We start from the raw sequence: 18055 nt of genomic DNA, 5'->3' as shown, positions 1-18055 counted from the left end.
GCATTCTCTTTAATCTAAAGGAACATGCTGTTGCTGTTTGCTTGTCAATCTTCAGTGTCTTCTCATCAGTGTCTAGTCTCAGAGAGGAGGAACTCTTCAGTGTCTTCTCATCAGTGTGAAGGATGTCTATGTTTTTCAATGTGTATATAATGTATATATATCGGTGGGTGACAGCATCTACTCAGACAGATCTATAGATCTGTCTGAGTAACCGGCAGTCAGTGTGTTAGAGACTAATAGACAGAGCCCAGTGCTCCGAGGTCGTTTGGCAGCTTGTAACAACAACAATCGAGATAAGCACAGAGAGCAGGCAGGGTTTTGGTCAGAGAGAGAGCTATGGGGAGAGTTTGACATCGCCGTTGCTATAGTGATTTGGGTCAAAGGACCAGTTGTCAAAGACAGCGTGTCACATAGTAACGAGAAGAGGGGGCGGGCCTGTCGTTGTTATGGGGACAATGTTATGAGATGTGAGTTTCTTCCGGGTAGGGTTAGATCTAGACACGAAGCTGACGCGAGCAGACGTGGATCAGAGACTTTCATCCTTCCCCACCCTCGCTGGGTGGGGGAAGGGAATATGACACATCACCATTAGCTTCGGCTAACAGGAAAATGGTGGTTGGCTACGACAAGGCCCAGAACCATCAGACTAATGAGAGGAGAGACGGTGAAGACGAATGAATTTGGACTTTTCAAGGACAATACAGAAGGGGTTACATCTGATTACGAGGCTATGTTTATGAAAACATGAGGATCTGAGGAAAGAGATCACGTTGCAGTGTCGTTTCTTATGACTAACGGATGTACTAACGGGTTGAATACAAACACAACGCAGAACAGAGAGAGTCACGAGGGAGATGATGAGATGAGATCGGCTGATAACAGAAGAATCCAACAACTGTCTTGTCTGAGAGGGAAGAGGAACTCTTCAGTATCTTCTCATCAGTGTCTAGTCTCAGAGAGAGGAGGAACTCTTCAGTGTCTTCTCATCAGTGTCTAGTCTCAGAGAGGAGGAACTCTTCAGTGTCTTCTCATCAGTGTCTTGTCTGAGAGGGAAGAGAAAATCTTCAGTGTATTCTCAACCATCAGTGTCTAGTCTCAGAGAGAGGAGGAACTCTTCAGTGTCTTCTCTACCATCAGTGTCTAGTCTCAGAGAGAGGAGGAACTCTTCAGTGTCTTCTCTACCATCAGTGTCTAGTCTCAGAGAGAGGAGGAACTCTTCAGTGTCTTCTCATCAGTGTCTGGTCTCAGAGGGAAGAGGACCATCACCACCACACAATCACCACCACTAGACTCCATTGGGACGAAATCCAATCTTATTGCCTTCATGGAGTTCATTACCCATGGGGTAATTTCAAGATGGAGTCTAGTCGCCAAATACTTTTATATTGCAACTTAATTTAGTCATCTATCACCAAAATGTGTCTTATGGTCAAAATAATATTGGATATTATTTTATGATTGTACGGTAATACAGATTTCTGGCAGACTAAACCCAAATAAAAATCACATCAAATACCCAAACACAAACCTTGACACAGTGTAAATAATCCTCTGATTGGGCGAGGTCGGAGAGGGCGTGGCCTCTCGTCTTCAGTTCCGCGACCTCCAGCTCCATCTGTCGTATTATAGCGCCGGCCTGGTGCTCTGCAGCGCACCTATTCATCTCCATCACCTCCATCAGCTCCGCCTGGCTGCGCTCTATGGCTCCCAACAGCAGCGAGAACACACTCACACTGCCTGCTGTCTCACGCTCTACAGAGAGCTAGGGTAAGAGAGGTACGGTAAGAGAGAGAGAGAGTGTGTGTGAGAATGATCTGTGGCACACACCAATGCCAACGAGAGAGACAGAGATGTCGTAGACATAAGTTCAAGTTTCAAGTTTCTTTATTAGTTGTCATACAGAAGTACAGAATACTTTTATACAAAATGCTTCTTTCTGTTACGCTCCAGAGACTAGACAAGGATAAGAGATAGGGTAAGAGAGGTAGGGTAAGAGAGATAGGGTAAGAGAGGTAGGGTAAGAGAGGTAGGGTAAGAGAGATAGGGTAAGAGAGGTAGGGTAAGAGGGATAGGGTAAGAGAGATAGGGTAAGAGAGGTAGGGTAAGAGGGATAGGGTAAGAGTGATAGGGTAAGAGAGGTAGGGTAAGAGAGGTAGGGTAAGAGGGATAGGGTAAGAGAGATAGGGTAAGAGAGGTAGGGTAAGAGAGATAGGGTAAGATAGATAGGGTAAGAGGGATAGGGTAAGAGAGATAGGGTAAGAGAGGTAGGGTAAGAGAGATAGGGTAAGAGAGATAGGGTAAGAGGGATAGGGTAAGAGAGATAGGGTAAGAGAGATAGGGTAAGAGAGGTAGGGTAAGAGAGATAGGGTAAGATAGGTAGGGTAAGAGAGATAGGGTAAGAGAGGTAGGGTAAGAGAGGTAGGGTAAGAGAGGTAGGGTAAGAGAGGTATCTCTGCCCCCTCTTAGCTTGACCAAGGAAAGCAACGTGTGATAGGAAGGTAAAGAAAAGAGGGGGAGCTTGGGATAGGTAAAAAAAGGGACAGCTGATTTTCTTTGTGTGTGTGTGTGTGTGTGTGAGACACTATACCTGTAGGTCAGTGAGGGTCATTCTGATCTCTTCTATCTTCCTGACTCTGTGATTAATCATCAGCTGGATCTCCTGCTCTGATACACTCAACTGGACCTACACACACACACACACACACACACACACACACACACACACACACACACACACACACACACACACACACACACACACACACACACACACACACACACACACACACACACACACACACACACACACACACACACACACACGCACGCACGCACACACACACACACACACACACACACACACAAACACACATAAATACCCATGCACACACACACACACACACACACACACACACACACACACAAACACACATAAATACCCATGCACACACACACACACACACACACGTCACACACACACACACACACACACAAAGATTGCATTATACCTACTGTATGTAAGAACATGCATAAATGTTATATGTACAAAGATATTATAGCAAGGTAGCAAGTGCACACATCACACACACATGAACACGGAGCATGTGCATACACAAGCATGTACCTTGTTCTTCAACCATTCGTCCTCTATGGACACGGTGCTGTGGTCCTGGTGGTCTAGAGTCGCACACTCTGGACAGATACACACACCGTCCGTCCTGCAGTACACCTGCAATCACAACAGAACCAACCGGTACATCAGACAGCCAATAAGTCATCCACACTGAATTATGATGGCCACGCCTCTATTTTAAGCCAATAAGTCATCCACACTGAATTATGATGGCCACGCCTCTATTTTAACCCAATAAGTCATCCACGCGGAATTCTGATGGCCACGCCTCTATTTTAAGCCAATACGTCATCCACGCTGAATTCTGATGGCCACGCCTCTATTTTAAGCCAATACGTCATCCACACTGAATTCTGATGGCCACACCTCTATTTTAAGCCAATACGTCATCCACACTGAATTCTGATGGCCACGCCTCTATTTTAAGCCAATACGTCATCCACACTGAATTCTGATGGCCACGCCTCTATTTTCTTTTGGGGGAAAACAGGGGTTAGAAAATCACACTGAAGTCTACCAAGATCCAGAAATAGTCATTACCTTTTTGTTTTAGATCACTTTTAGTTCTAGGTTCATAAGTGTGATATTAAATGTCCAGGTAGGGAAATGAGGAAATATCCTGCAGCTGACTGGGGAAATAAGCCTGAAAACGGATCAAATGTAACTTTTCTCAGTGTTCAGTGTTGGACAATTCTCTTTATTGTGATTATTACCTATTAGGATTATTATTGCCTGGCTACAATCACTGCTGCCATGATCACTGGAGACGCTGGCCATGACACCCCTTATAATGCGCTTAGTTACCACCAACTTTCTGAAGACGTAAATACCTTCACAAGTGTTTTTGCAATGAGGCTCATTTGCATAGAAAGGGGCAAGTTTTCCACCCATATTACCTCATTTCCATACCCGCAAATAGCACAGACGCACAGAGACACAATGATGATGGCAACGCAGTTAGCACGGTATTTCACCCTTTGCGAGTGCTTTGTGAATAGCAACATTTGTTTTGGGGTTATTTGCACAGGCATAGCGTCAGAAAAAGCTGCGCAATCCCTTTGTGAATTCGCCCCTAGGGGTTTGAACCAGTAACCCTTAAACTACTAAATGGCCTCCCTATAACATTGTCATCAATGTGAAGCATCAGTGCCATGCCCGGGAGTCACCACTAGGGGCAGAGTGGCTAACTGTGAGTGGGTGAATTACTGAATGACTGTCATTGGCAGTCTATGAGGTGCTTTGCATGTAGCAAGCAAATGACTTCTGAACATGGTTACAACACTAAAGGGGCCACTTCTGGTGACATCAGAACAAAAACAGCACAAAAATCTAAATTTCTCAAACTCACTGGCTGGCACATAGGTCAATAGTACTCTGGAATGCTCTGCCAAAAAACATCTTATCGACAATACATAACAAAATGACTTTCAAAAAATATATTAAGCTTTATCTTGCAAACTTGTCAAGTATGTAATTATTATCTGTGTATTTAAAAAATTAAATGTTATAATGTGAATTTGTATATATATTTGTTTAAGATTTATTTTTAGCATTTTTACAGCTTTTTTCCTGGTCAGACATGACTGACAGAGAGCAGGGAGAGAAAGGTCGGGAGAAGATATGGGGGGAAGGACATGCGGCAAATGTACGTCCGGGCTCGGGAGACGAACCCGGGTCGACCACGTAGGTTTGCAGCGCAGTAATGTGGTGCACCACTCGGGCGCCCCTTGAATTTGTATATTTGTATTTATTTTAAATTTTACTGTATTGTTTTAATTTTAATTTGTATTTTTAGTTCTACATTTGTATTGTATTTGTTTTGTCCAGGACCCCAGGAAAACTAGAGGCTCTTTCATGTGGATCCAACATAAACAATGAAAAGCATCAGTATCACCCTACCAGTATTCCTCTGTGGTGGATCTCACAGACAGGGAGGTTGTGGGTATCGTCTGCTACACACACAGTGAACCGCCTTCGACCTGAGATCCAGGTGGAGGCTGGTGGCTGTAGGTGAGGCCCATTCTGGGAGGCCTCGTCCAGGTGTTGACTCACGGCTGTGAGCGGACGTGGGTTTGGTACCGACAACCGACGATATTTAGTAGATGAGAAGGCGGTCAGGAGTGGAACGCCTTAGGGACATAAGATGTATAAGGATTAATATATGACTTGAAACAACTGATGATATCAAGATGCCTGGGATTAAATCAGGGCATTGTCCTGTTTTAAATCTTCTATTAAGAAAAACATTTGTAAATAGAAATACTGTACAACAACCAATATGGCATATTCGGCAATATTGATGCAAACATTTAATCGATACATACTTTTTTAAATATATATATTTTTTTAATCCTCTCTTTCTCTGATTTTTCTCTGTTTTCTCCCCGTCCCAATTATAGTCGTTGTGCCAATTCCCCCCCTCCCCTACCTGTTTGTTGTGCGCATGTTCTCCAACTGGTCGGTACAAGGGAAACCTGAAGTCCTCCGCATGCTTCCTCCGATACGCGCGGCGACAGCCAGTGCCTCTTTTTTCACCTGGCAGCGAGGACTCTCATTGGTGAAGTGTAACGCGTGGGAGGTCACGCTGCCTTCATCAAGTCCTGCCTTCGCTGAGCAAGTGCCCAGACCTGACCTGTAGGTGTCGCTGTCCACAACGCCAGATCCCCACCCGTGACTTCCCTCCCCCTAACCCAGCCAAACGGGTTAGTATAGCAATCAGCCCAAGCCAAGGCAATGCTGACTCCGGCAGTCGAGACCGCAGCCTCTTGCATAGGTGACGAGCGCAATCTCCGCTACGCCACCTGACTGCTCCCCATACTTTTAAAAAATATTTTATTCTTATTTATTAATTTTACTTCAAAACGGTTGCTGTCCAAGTTCAAGTTCTTTATTTGTCAAATACACAACAATACAGGGGGCATTGCAGGTAATGAAATGATTGTGTTTCGAGCTCAGACTAAACAGTGCACAATTAAGAAACATCAATGAATACAATAATGGTAACAATAGTTAGTAGTAGTAAAATTAGTTTTCTGATGACTGCGATAGTGGGATGTATAAAGGACGATGATGAGAGGGAATACCGGGAACTGGTAGTGTGGACTTCATCACATGGTGCGATAAAAACCACCAGCAGCTAAATGTTAGCGAAGACCAGGGAACTGGTTGTGGAGCTGGGGAGGAGGAGGAGTGCACCTGTGACCCCTGTTTCCATCAGGGGAGTCGATGTGGACATGGTTGAGGAGTACAAATACCTCGGTGTGCACATCGACAACAAACTGAACGGGTCAAAACACGCAGGGTGTGTGTTTGTGTGTGTGTCCAATAACAATAAGTAGTAAGTAGTAGTAGTACGATAAATAAAATAAAATATCAAAATGAGGTAAGATAAATATAAAATAAAATAGTCAATTTCTACAGAAAGTGTCTTGCGTAAAAGTGTATGTGTGTAACAGAGTTTATTGTGATTCCACTTGTCAAGGTAACTAAGACCCAATAGCATGGCACTTAATGGTTCTAGGGATTCTTATTGGTTGGTGGGCGTTTCCTTGTGGGCTTCAACCCAAGTGTTCACGTTAGCGTGGCACCATTACATGAGGAAGCAGCCCATGGTAGGTTCACAGATGTACACCCAGAATGAACATAACATTCCTAAATGTTTAACTCTCACTACTAGTTGGAAGTATTAATGTAGGCATGTTGACAATACATTGTAGAAGGTAGCGACCGTATGGTAAATGTGTTAAAATAATAATTAAGTGAGATTGTGTCGAAAATGTATATAACTAGCCCACATGTTAGTAGGCAAATTATTCCCAATTCTTCTGTAGTGAACGGTGTTCGAGGGGTCTGATGAGCCGACCACATAACCTGTCTAACCAGGATCTTTTGTGTGTTACCAGGTACAAAATATTGTCATTTGATTGTAGGCCTACATTGTTTATTATTTCATGTTATTATATTGACCATTACATGAGGAAGCAGCCCATGTGAACGGTGTTCGAGGGGTCTGATGAGCCGACCACATAACCTGTCTAACCAGGATCTTTTGTGTGTTACCAGAATAAACCACCCAAGACCGTGGAGCAAGTGTCTGTCATTCAATTAAAAAAGTACACAACGCATTGTGTAACTGAGGGGTACAATTCCCTGACTGTATTGTTAGATATGATACTTACTACCACTACCTCTTGTACTTTAGACTCTGGCCACCCAGTACTAGGCATAAATAATTATGGTAAACACTCCCACGTAGATGAAACGATCCAACACAAATGTACCAAGTCGAAAGTCTGCGTTTAATAATAATTAATACATAGCAAAAGGTATGTAGAGCAATCACTTAATTACATTTATGATTTGAAATAGGATGCACTTTTATGGCAAATGAGTATTCGTTGGTATATCAATAGAGAACGTCCAATCTCTGGTGGCGCAGGCGGTAAATATACAACCTGGAATATTTAAGGAATAATAGCAATGATACTTTAATGATTATAGAACTGGATACACTAAGGGGGAATTCCGGTCGCTTGTAAGACAACTGGAGAAGGGGGGGGGGGTAGAGTCTGGCTGTATCCGTCTGGCCGAGGGTATCCTGGGAGAACCCACGGTTGTGCGGCTCGGTGCCTCAGCGATCCTCGATCCACAGATGAAAGCAGTTGGACTCTCTGTGGGCCGGCTTCCTCCGGTCCACGATGGAGAGACGTGAAGCGACCTCGTCGTGTAGAGCGTCTCCTCACCTGTCGTCCTCTCCGGGGGGGGGGTTTTCAACACACGGCAGTGTTGGTCTTTATCCATAGAATAATCACTGTATACAAAGCATAATCCGTGCCTGGGAAGGCGGGCTGTCGTCGGTAGAATAATCCGGTATGCAGGTCCACTCGCTCGTCGGCTCTGGGGCTCCTCGGGTGCAGCCTCACATGGGGTCGGCCACCCTGGATAAGCAGCCAGTTCTACCCGAAACGATGGGGGTACTGACTACGATAGTATTCTCACCGCACGAAGCACTACATATGAATAGACTATTATTAGCTTAATAGACTACGTCCAACTCGACGATATAGTGCCAAATATGACTATTCAAATATTAATATACACGATGTCTCAATACCGATGGTAGGCCGAACTTGGCCTTACTCCCACACGTGGCGTCGCGGGGAGGCTTTACGTCTGTCACTCTATTGGAGGGTAAGAAACTGGACTAAAAGGGAAGTCCTACTTTAGTAGCGCAGTATATATACGCACTATGAACAAATAGTACCATTAGTGGTGCGGTAGCCAGATTCCTACGCGGAACTAGGACTTGTTCGTACATGTTGAGCGGTACGTTTGAACTGGGTCTGGGGGGTATGGCAGCCTGGCACCAAGGTCTCGACCAATAGTAGAATGGAGACTATTATGGGATGTTCAGTAGGCTAGAATGGATATTCAATGCATATTGTACAAGGAATATACAAGGGATATCAGGGAATATTAGAGAATATACAAATACAATTAAATATATATATATAAATAAATATATATATTCGGTTTAATCTGGCCCTTCACAACAGCCACCCCCTGATTGGTCCCAGACCTAATCAGTTAAGCAGAGACAGATTAATCGCGTTGTCTATTTACACATAAGGGTTTGCTGTAGGGGTCAGTCAACTTCACAAAGTCATAGGGTTATAGGGTCATGGTCATCATCGATTGTGTCTGGGAGTCGGGGCAGTTCTATGAGCCTCGCCACGGGACGGGTGTAAGTGCGACCCTGGACAAGCACTTCAGCTGCTCGGACCTTGCCGTCGGCACCGGTGATCACTTTGCTTACGCGGCCGGCCGGCCACATAGCTCTGGGCAGTGATTGATCAATAATCATGACGACTGTTCCTTCTGTCAAATTGTCTCTCTCCTTTACCCACTTCTGGCGGGTCTGTAGAGACGGTAGGTAGTGCAGTAGGAAACTGCTCCAAAACTTGTCGGCTAATACTTGGCTGTACCTCCACATTCGTCGGCCGTTCGCTTCTTCAGGCCGGTACATTGTCTGGGGTAACGCGGGATCTAGCCGCCCCATCAGGAGTGTGTTGGGGGTAACTGGGTCGATATCCGCCACATCGCTGGAGACGTAGCCGAGGGGCTTAGAGTTCAATACTCCCTCAATCTCCGTGAGGACTGTCATTAGGACTTCTTCCGCCACAGTCTGGGCCCCAAGTACTGCGTACAGGGCTGTCTTTATGGAACGCACTTCCCGTTCCCAAGTACCACCGAAGTGGGGTGCGTTTGGGGGGTTGAATTGGAAGTCAATCTGTGCTGGAGCGAGGTGGGTCTTAAGTTCTGGGCCCATAGCTTGGAAGCTCTCTCTCAGCTCTCTTTCGCCGCCTTTGAAGTTTGTCCCATGATCGGACAATAGTGTAGACGGTCTTCCTTTCCGTGATGTGAATCTACGGAAGGCCATAAGGAATGAGTCTGTGCTCATGGTCGGCAGAAGCTCGATGTGTATCGCTCTGGTGGTCATGCATTTGAATACAATACCCCACCGCTTCTCGGTTCCTCTTCCTTTCTTTATGTGCAGCGGGCCAAAGCAGTCCATACCCGTTGAGTGGAATGGCTTGTCACCGATTCGGAGGCGACATGGAGGAAGGTCAGCCATCCTTGGTATGCTGGGCTGCGCGCGCCACTTGCGGCAGTCTAGACATGTTCGCTGGAAGCGTCGTACCGCCTCTCTTCCTTGTAGGATCCAGTAACGACGTCTGATCTCCGCGAAGACTCTTTCTGCTCCTGCGTGATGTACATCCTCATCGTATTTCTTTATAATCAGCTCTGTGACCTTGTGTCGGCTGTTCAATACGATCGGGTATTTAATGTCATCCGGTAGATTGGGGGCTCTGCGTAGGCGACCACCCACTCTGATGAGGGTATGAGCGTCGCTCTCGGGGGCCAGATGAATTAATCTGCTGTCGGATGGGACGGGCTTTCCTCCCTGTAGACAGGCCAATTCATCGGGGAACGAGTCTCTCTGGGCTCGCTGCAGTAGAAGCAATTCTGCTTCCTCGTAGTTAGCTGCTGACATTTCAGCGGGGGACTTACACTCCGGGTGGTGCCGCAGGAATGTCCTTTGTTGTGCACTCTCTATGGTAGTGCAATCATCTATGTTGGGGTCTGCGGAGATAACAGTGCTCAATCCACAGAACATAGGTTTCTTATTCTCAGCCTCCTCTTGACTGGCTTCCCTCGGGATAGGCGTGGGCCACTCTCCTTCCGGGAGCTTTAGGAATGCTGGGCCGTCACTGTAGACATTGCGACGGGTGAGGTCATCTAGGGGCATTCCCCGGGTGATGACGTCAGCTGGGTTCTGTTTTGTATCAACGTAGCGCCACTCTGTTTCTCCGGTTAACTCTTCAGTTAAGTCTTGAATCTCGGTGACTCTGACTCCCACGAAGACTTTGTACTTGCATGAGTCCGATTTGATCCAGGCGAGTACTGTCGTGGAATCTGACCACAGGATTGTTCTAGACACCGGTATGGTGAGCTCACGTTGGATGAGCGTGGCTAGGTGCGCTCCGGCTAGGGCTGCGCAGAGCTCTAGACGTGGGATATATTGTTGCTTGCGTGGGGCTATTCTCGAGCGGGCAAGGACAAATGCTGTGTAGATCTCTCCCCCCTCTTCTTGGGCCCGCAAGTAGGCTACTGATCCGTATGCGACCTCTGAGGCGTCACTGAAGACGTGTAAGTCCATTTTACATGTCTCTGGCCTCACCGTGGGTGGGAAGTAGCTTCGGCGCATGTTAACGCCTGGGAGTGAGTGGAGCTCCATCTCCCACTCTCTCCAGGTGGATGCAAGGTGTGCGGGAATGGGGTCGTCCCAGCCCTGGTCCTTGTCCCACAATGCTCGTACAATCATTTTTGCCCTGGTGGTGTACGGTAGAATACATCCTAGCGGGTCATATTGTCGGGCGAGTGTTGTGTACACACTCCGTCTGGTGGTCGGTGCCGCCGCCGGCCTTCCCTGCTCCGTAGTCAGGGGCTTGTGTCTGTAGTGAAGCGAATCTGTTTTGAATCGCCACACCAATCCCAGGGTCATCTCCTGGGCTTCTCCCGGGATTGTAGCCATCCAGGTCTCGCTGCTGGCTGCCTTGTCCTCGGAGGAGAGGCTGCGCAGTACTTGCGGATCGCTGCTGGCCCACTGCCTGAGATCAAAGCCGCCTTTGATCAATGAGGCGCGGAGTTTAATCAGGAGAGCCTCGGCTTCTTCCTGGGTTGAAAGGCTTTGTAGACAGTTGTCTACGTAGAAGCTGTTCTTTACGCTGTGTCGGACCTCTTCGTCCGCTGCTGGGTCCTCTGCTACATGTTTCTGTAGTGCAAATGTAGCACAGCAGGGGCTGCACGTCATTCCGAAGGGGAGGACTTCCCATTGGTAGATGGCTGGGTGCTCATCTCCTGGCTTCTCTCTCCATAGGAACCGTAACAGGGGCTTGTCCTCCTCTACTAATCTCACCTGCAGGAACATTCCTTTAATGTCCCCGCTGATGGCCACCTTTTCCTGGCGGAAGCGGAGTAGAACGCCGAGTAGGGAGGGGCCGAGTGTGGGACCGGGCAGTAACTCTTTATTCAGATTTTGGGATCCGATCTGGTAGCTGCAGTTAAATACTATGCGGTCTTTACCGTTGTGATGGACCTTGTGGTGAGGCACGTACCACGATTCAGTGGTCTGGTCAGCCTCTTTAATATCCATCTTTGTGACGTGTCCCGCTGTGATGAGCTTCTCAATCTCGGCGCGGTATACACTCTCTTGGGCGGGGTTCTTGGCTAAGCGCCGCTCCGTGTTCAGCAGGTACCGTTCTGTGGCGTCTGTCTTGGCGTGGAAAGTAGGCATTCCTTCTCGCCGCAGGAGTGGCGTGGCGTATCTCAACACGCCGTTGACCGGGACTCTCTTGGTCCCTGTCTCGAGGAGGTGAATGGCGTAAATGTCATCTTTAGAGCGAATGTCTTTCTTTCCGTTCTTAAAGGGCATTTGTTCCAAGGTCCATAGCCGCTCTACGTGTTGCAGGAGTGCGGTTTCTCCCTCTGTGACTCGGGAGTGGAGACATCTAGTGGCTGTACTTCGGTTGAGAGATTTGGCGAGCGGGCCTTGGAGAGTCCATCCCAAACAGGTCTCGACTGCTGCAGGACAGCCTCGGGGTCCGGTATGAACCCGGTCTATCGGGACAATGAGGTCTGCATGGTCGGAGCCTATCAACAGGGTCGGCATAGCATTGTCTATGAGCGGGATCGGTAACTTGCGCAGATGTGCATATTTCTCCATCAGCTTGGCGACGGGGTATGTGTACCGCGACAGTCCTATTTCTTGGCTGGTGAAAGCGTCTGTAATCTGGTACCGTCGCTCAGGCTGGCCGCTTGCTGCGATAGAGAATGAGACATTCTCGCCCTTTATCGTCTTCAAATCTCGTCTTATTGTCCGAATTGTCATTTGGGTTTCGCTTCCCCGCAGCCCTAGCTGGGCCGCAGCGGAGGCGAGCAGAAGGGTCTTCTCTGACCCGTCATCGAGGACGGCGTAAGTGTCCAGGACTTTATTCTGGTAGCTTAGTGTCACACGCACTACTTTTAGGAGTACTCGGGCTCCACTGCTGCTGGCGGGATCGATGTACATGACGCTCGCTTTGCTGCTGGATGGTGCGGGTGAAGGGCGCCGTCTGTTACTGTCGTGAAGTATGTCCAGATGGGCTCCATCGCACTTGGTGCACCTTTTCTTTAAGCGGCATTCGGCTGCCATGTGTGAGCGCGCACAGCGAAAACAGCGCTTGTTGGACTTTATCCATTGACTTGCTTCCTCCGCGTTCAGCTTGGGGAAGGAGTCACATTGCGCTAGCCAGTGTTCTTTCTCACAGTAGGGGCACACTATCTTCCACTTCTCCGTTCTGGAGGGGGTACTGTGGCTCCTGCTGCTCGGTACTGACTCCGATTGGTGCATCACAGTCACCGATCTTCTTCCATCATTTAGTCGTCTGGTTCCTTCTCTGGAGCCAGGGGTGCTCCGTCCGAATGTATCTAGCCGTAGGCTGCTGACTTCTCTCGCCAGGAAGTCTGCTAGATCGAGGAGGTTCGGTTCGGGGCCATTCGGGTCTCGGTGGTCTCTCTGCCGCCTAAAACGCTCCTGTCGAGCGGGCGGCAGCTTCTCCAAGATCCTTTCCACATTTGAGTTGGCGTAAAGTTCATGCCTCCCCTTCTCTCTCTGCGCTCCCAACATCCCTACCAGGGACTGCACTCTGATGGACAGGTCGTCCAGTGCTCGATTGTCTATTGCTGGGGGTAAGCGGTCGATGTGTCGGATCTCCTGGATCACGTAATCCCATATGCGCCCATACCTCTGGTCCAATGCTACCAGCGCTGCTGTGTATGGGGTGGTGGAAGTCGCGTAGGCGAGCGCTATATTATGTGCGCGGGGTACCTTTAAGTGCTTCAGTAGGATGGCGTATTTATGGCGTTCATCCAATACATCCACCAACATGGTCTCCAGACACATGCGGAGTTCTGTATACTGGGCCCGGTTCTCTTGGGTGAAGTCGGGTACCATAGGCGTGCCAATGTATGACGCTGACTGTGGATACATCGGCGAGCGTTGGGGGAGAGGCCTCCTAGGCGAGTCTCCTCCCGCTCCTTGGTATGGGCTGGTACCGGCAGTGTACCATGGCCCGCTTGTCCAGGTGCTGTTCCTCGGTGCGGGTCGTGCGTCGTGCTCACCCGTGTATAGAGTCGGGGGTCTGTAGCGCAGCTCCGCGGGAGTATAGCCTGGGCTGTACCGGACCTCCTGGTCCGGTAGAGTACTGTGCTGTCGTCGGGCGCGGTTCTCCTCCTCTTCCTCTTCGTCTTCAGTTAGGTCATCCAGTGCTTGTAGTCTCTGGTTTAGCCTCTCCACAGGATATGCTGCTCCTTCCCGGTTGCTAGGTCTCGCTTGGACCGGTGGGGGGAGGTGGTCTGTGGGGGGTATAGACCTCGTCTGTTGGTCAAGTTCAGGGTTGTTTACTCGGCTAGGGGATGCCGCCCTGGAGGTGTGTCTAGACGAGTTCCTGGAGCCTCTGGCGGAGGGAGAGGGTGTTGTCCGTCTGATCAGCTGTTCTATTAGTTGCGCTTGCTGTCTGTCGCGCTCTGCGTCCCGTAGAGCACCAGCAGCTGCTCGCTGGCTGTCTGCTCGGTCTCGGGCCACATTCTCTTCCATCTGAATGCGTCTTATTTCTAGACGTATATGCTCTTCTTCGCTCCGCTGCTGGATCTGCAGTCGGTCGCGTTCAGCAGCGGCGTTCAGGCTGATGAGGAAGGCCTGCTGTAGGGTCCTCTCTGCCTCGCTGGGAGAAGGCGGTTGTATAGGGGAGCCTTCCCTCGGGGTACTCCTTGCGGAGCCTTGGAGCTCTATCTCCACGGTGCTCTCCCCGTCTTCTTCCGTGCCGAGTTCTCTCTCGGTAGCGTTGTATTCCTCCCGGGACTCATCGGGGACTACTTCTTCAGTACTGGCGGGGTGTGAAGTCATGTCTGGTTCCCCCTGGTCCCCACCGTGAGCTTGGTCAGTTACATTAGAACCCGTAGGGGCCTCTATGGTCGGGGTAGTCTGGGCGTTGGGGTTAGACATACTTTTACTTTCTAGTTTTACCGCGTTTACTGTTAGTAGAAGACTAGGTTGTTGACTGACAGCGTAAGCCTCTAAGTACTGAGGGAGCCGTCGTTCGCGCTGCGGGCGTTGGTTAGGAGGATCGTTTCGTGGAGTGTTCATCATAGGCCATTTCAATATTAATAACACTATATTAATATTACACTAATTACCCTCCGGCTCGAAGGACAATTGTAACTGAGGGGTACAATTCCCTGACTGTATTGTTAGATATGATACTTACTACCACTACCTCTTGTACTTTAGACTCTGGCCACCCAGTACTAGGCATAAATAATTATGGTAAACACTCCCACGTAGATGAAACGATCCAACACAAATGTACCAAGTCGAAAGTCTGCGTTTAATAATAATTAATACATAGCAAAAGGTATGTAGAGCAATCACTTAATTACATTTATGATTTGAAATAGGATGCACTTTTATGGCAAATGAGTATTCGTTGGTATATCAATAGAGAACGTCCAATCTCTGGTGGCGCAGGCGGTAAATATACAACCTGGAATATTTAAGGAATAATAGCAATGATACTTTAATGATTATAGAACTGGATACACTAGGGGGGAATTCCGGTCGCTTGTAAGACAACTGGAGAAGGGGGAGGGGGGTAGAGTCTGGCTGTATCCGTCTGGCCGAGGGTATCCTGGGAGAACCCACGGTTGTGCGGCTCGGTGCCTCAGCGATCCTCGATCCACAGATGAAAGCAGTTGGACTCTCTGTGGGCCGGCTTCCTCCGGTCCACGATGGAGAGACGTGAAGCGACCTCGTCGTGTAGAGCGTCTCCTCACCTGTCGTCCTCTCCGGGGGGGAGGGTTTCCAACACACGGCAGTGTTGGTCTTTATCCATAGAATAATCACTGTATACAAAGCATAATCCGTGCCTGGGAAGGCGGGCTGTCGTCGGTAGAATAATCCGGTATGCAGGTCCACTCGCTCGTCGGCTCTGGGGCTCCTCGGGTGCAGCCTCACATGGGGTCGGCCACCCTGGATAAGCAACCAGTTCTACCCGAAACGATGGGGGTACTGACTACGATAGTATTCTCACCGCACGAAGCACTACATATGAATAGACTATTATTAGCTTAATAGACTACGTCCAACTCGACGATATAGTGCCAAATATGACTATTCAAATATTAATATACACGATGTCTCAATACCGATGGTAGGCCGAACTTGGCCTTACTCCCACACGTGGCGTCGCGGGGAGGCTTTACGTCTGTCACTCTATTGGAGGGTAAGAAACTGGACTAAAAGGGAAGTCCTACTTTAGTAGCGCAGTATATATACGCACTATGAACAAATAGTACCATTAGTGGTGCGGTAGCCAGATTCCTACGCGGAACTAGGACTTGTTCGTACATGTTGAGCGGTACGTTTGAACTGGGTCTGGGGGGGTATGGCAGCCTGGCACCAAGGTCTCGACCAATAGTAGAATGGAGACTATTATGGGATGTTCAGTAGGCTAGAATGGATATTCAATGCATATTGTACAAGGAATATACAAGGGATATCAGGGAATATTAGAGAATATACAAATACAATTAAATATATATATATAAATAAATATATATATTCGGTTTAATCTGTCCCTTCACAACACATTGGTTATAATGGTGCCGCGACCGTGCTTCTGGAATCGTCATCGAGGGATTCGCCACGTTCCAGAAGAAGAACTGGTGTTGCAGCTGAGTGAGTCCGCCTGACTCGCGCTGTATGAACAGTCCGAGCGCAGTGTTGCAGCAGAGTGAGTCCGTGTGACTCACGCTATATGAACAGGAGGCTGGTTAAATAAAGGTGCAGTGTTGCACATTCGCCACAAGGTGGCAGCATCGGATCATTTATCAGATTGAAAACGAGTTGAAGTTTTCCCTCAGGTAGCAGAGCGCAGTATTGCACATACGCCACAAGGTGGCAATGTTGATCTATTTATCAGAACGAACACATTGTGTTCTGATTTGAGTGGAGCAGGGATTTAAGACATTTTTATTCAACTACTATAGTTATCTGTAGCCTACTGTGGTTTTTGGTGATTCCTAATACACTTTCACACAGGTTTCTAAAATATAAGAGGTTCTCTTTTTGGTATTATAGGTGATGTTACATAACATTCTGTGTTTTCTTTTACTGATAGTGTGATCAGCTTGCTGATTTCCTTTTTATTTTCTTTCATTGATACTAGTATGGTGTCGTTCAAGATAGGTTGACTATTTGGTGGACAAGAGTACTGGTAAAGTCTGATTATTAGGATTTTTATTTTTATTTTTTTATAGTATACTGGATACTTCTGCAGATGGAGGGTGGTGAATACTCTGGAGTTGGGAGGGGGGCAATGAGGTACACTCCGATTCCATTAGTTGGGAGGCCTAGCACCAGTTTTCAGCATTCACCTCTCACATCTACACCTATGCCTAATCTTGGAGAGTTATCAGATGCCAATGACAGTCACTCTGGTCCGCCACAACTGAGTGCAGTTAAATCGGAAGTACCTGACACAAATATTGGAGATCCTTCAGTGGAGATGGTAGCAGGCATAGCAAAGCAGATTGGGATCTCCATAGGGGAGAGTATTGCCGCATGCCTAGAGTCAAAGGGGAGCAGTGGGATGGGGTACAATGTTGCAGCAAGCACATTCAACTCAGATGGGACAGTCCCTTCCCTGGTAAACATGGTGGTGAAGTCTGAGATTAGGGAGCCAGTGTGCTTTAGAGGTGATGGCTCTGATACATGCACAGTGTATGAATGGGAGTCAGTAGTCAGGATATACTTGCGAAAAAGGGGGATCTCAGTGGCAGAGCAGGCTGAGGAGGTCATGAGTAGGCTCATGGGGAGGGCACGAGAGGTGGTGAGAGTAAGCATACGCAGTAACCCCTCTTTTGATCTGTCTAGTGGCCCAGGTCCTATTTTTGATATGCTAAAACAGCACTTTAGTGACACTGCTTTCTCCACCATGCCGTCAGCTGACTTTTATTCCACCATCCCATTCTCTGGTGAGCAACCTTTTGATTATTGGCTCAGACTAAACAGGGCTATGGACGTGACCGAGGACTGTCTAAAGAGACAGAGTAAGACAATTGACGATCCATCTCGCGAGCTCACAGCCATGTTTATTAGACATTGCCCTGACCCTGAACTGTCTCTCATATTCAAGTGCAAGCCTTTACCACAGTGGACAGCTGCGGATGTCCATGAGAGGCTGGTTGAACACAGAAGGAATCCGAGACAATCCTCCTGGCCAAAGGTAACCCCTGCCATCACTACGCTGCGACAGGAAGTCG

At 48.1% G+C, this 18055-nt stretch overlaps 1 protein-coding gene across 1 annotated transcript in view; it reads right to left on the bottom strand.

Moving 5' to 3' along the window:
* The window catches only part of LOC311243505 (zinc finger protein RFP-like), a gene marked incomplete at both ends in the record, with an annotated part of 81403 nt that overhangs the window by 44825 nt on the left and 18523 nt on the right, over positions 1-18055 (bottom strand). Inside the window, 2 exons of the mRNA XM_084332746.1 lie at positions 1529-1762; positions 3125-3229. Of these exons, the coding sequence (XP_084188872.1) occupies positions 1529-1762; positions 3125-3229 (339 nt within the window). The remainder of the gene's footprint in view (positions 1-1528; positions 1763-3124; positions 3230-18055) is intronic.

This window comes from Notolepis coatsorum, assembly GCF_963971535.1.
Source record: "Notolepis coatsorum genome assembly, chromosome: 1".
Classification (NCBI taxonomy): Eukaryota; Metazoa; Chordata; class Actinopteri; order Aulopiformes; family Paralepididae; genus Notolepis; species Notolepis coatsorum.
Note: the sequence above shows the minus strand (reverse complement) of the source record. Positions and strands in the feature narration are given on the sequence as shown.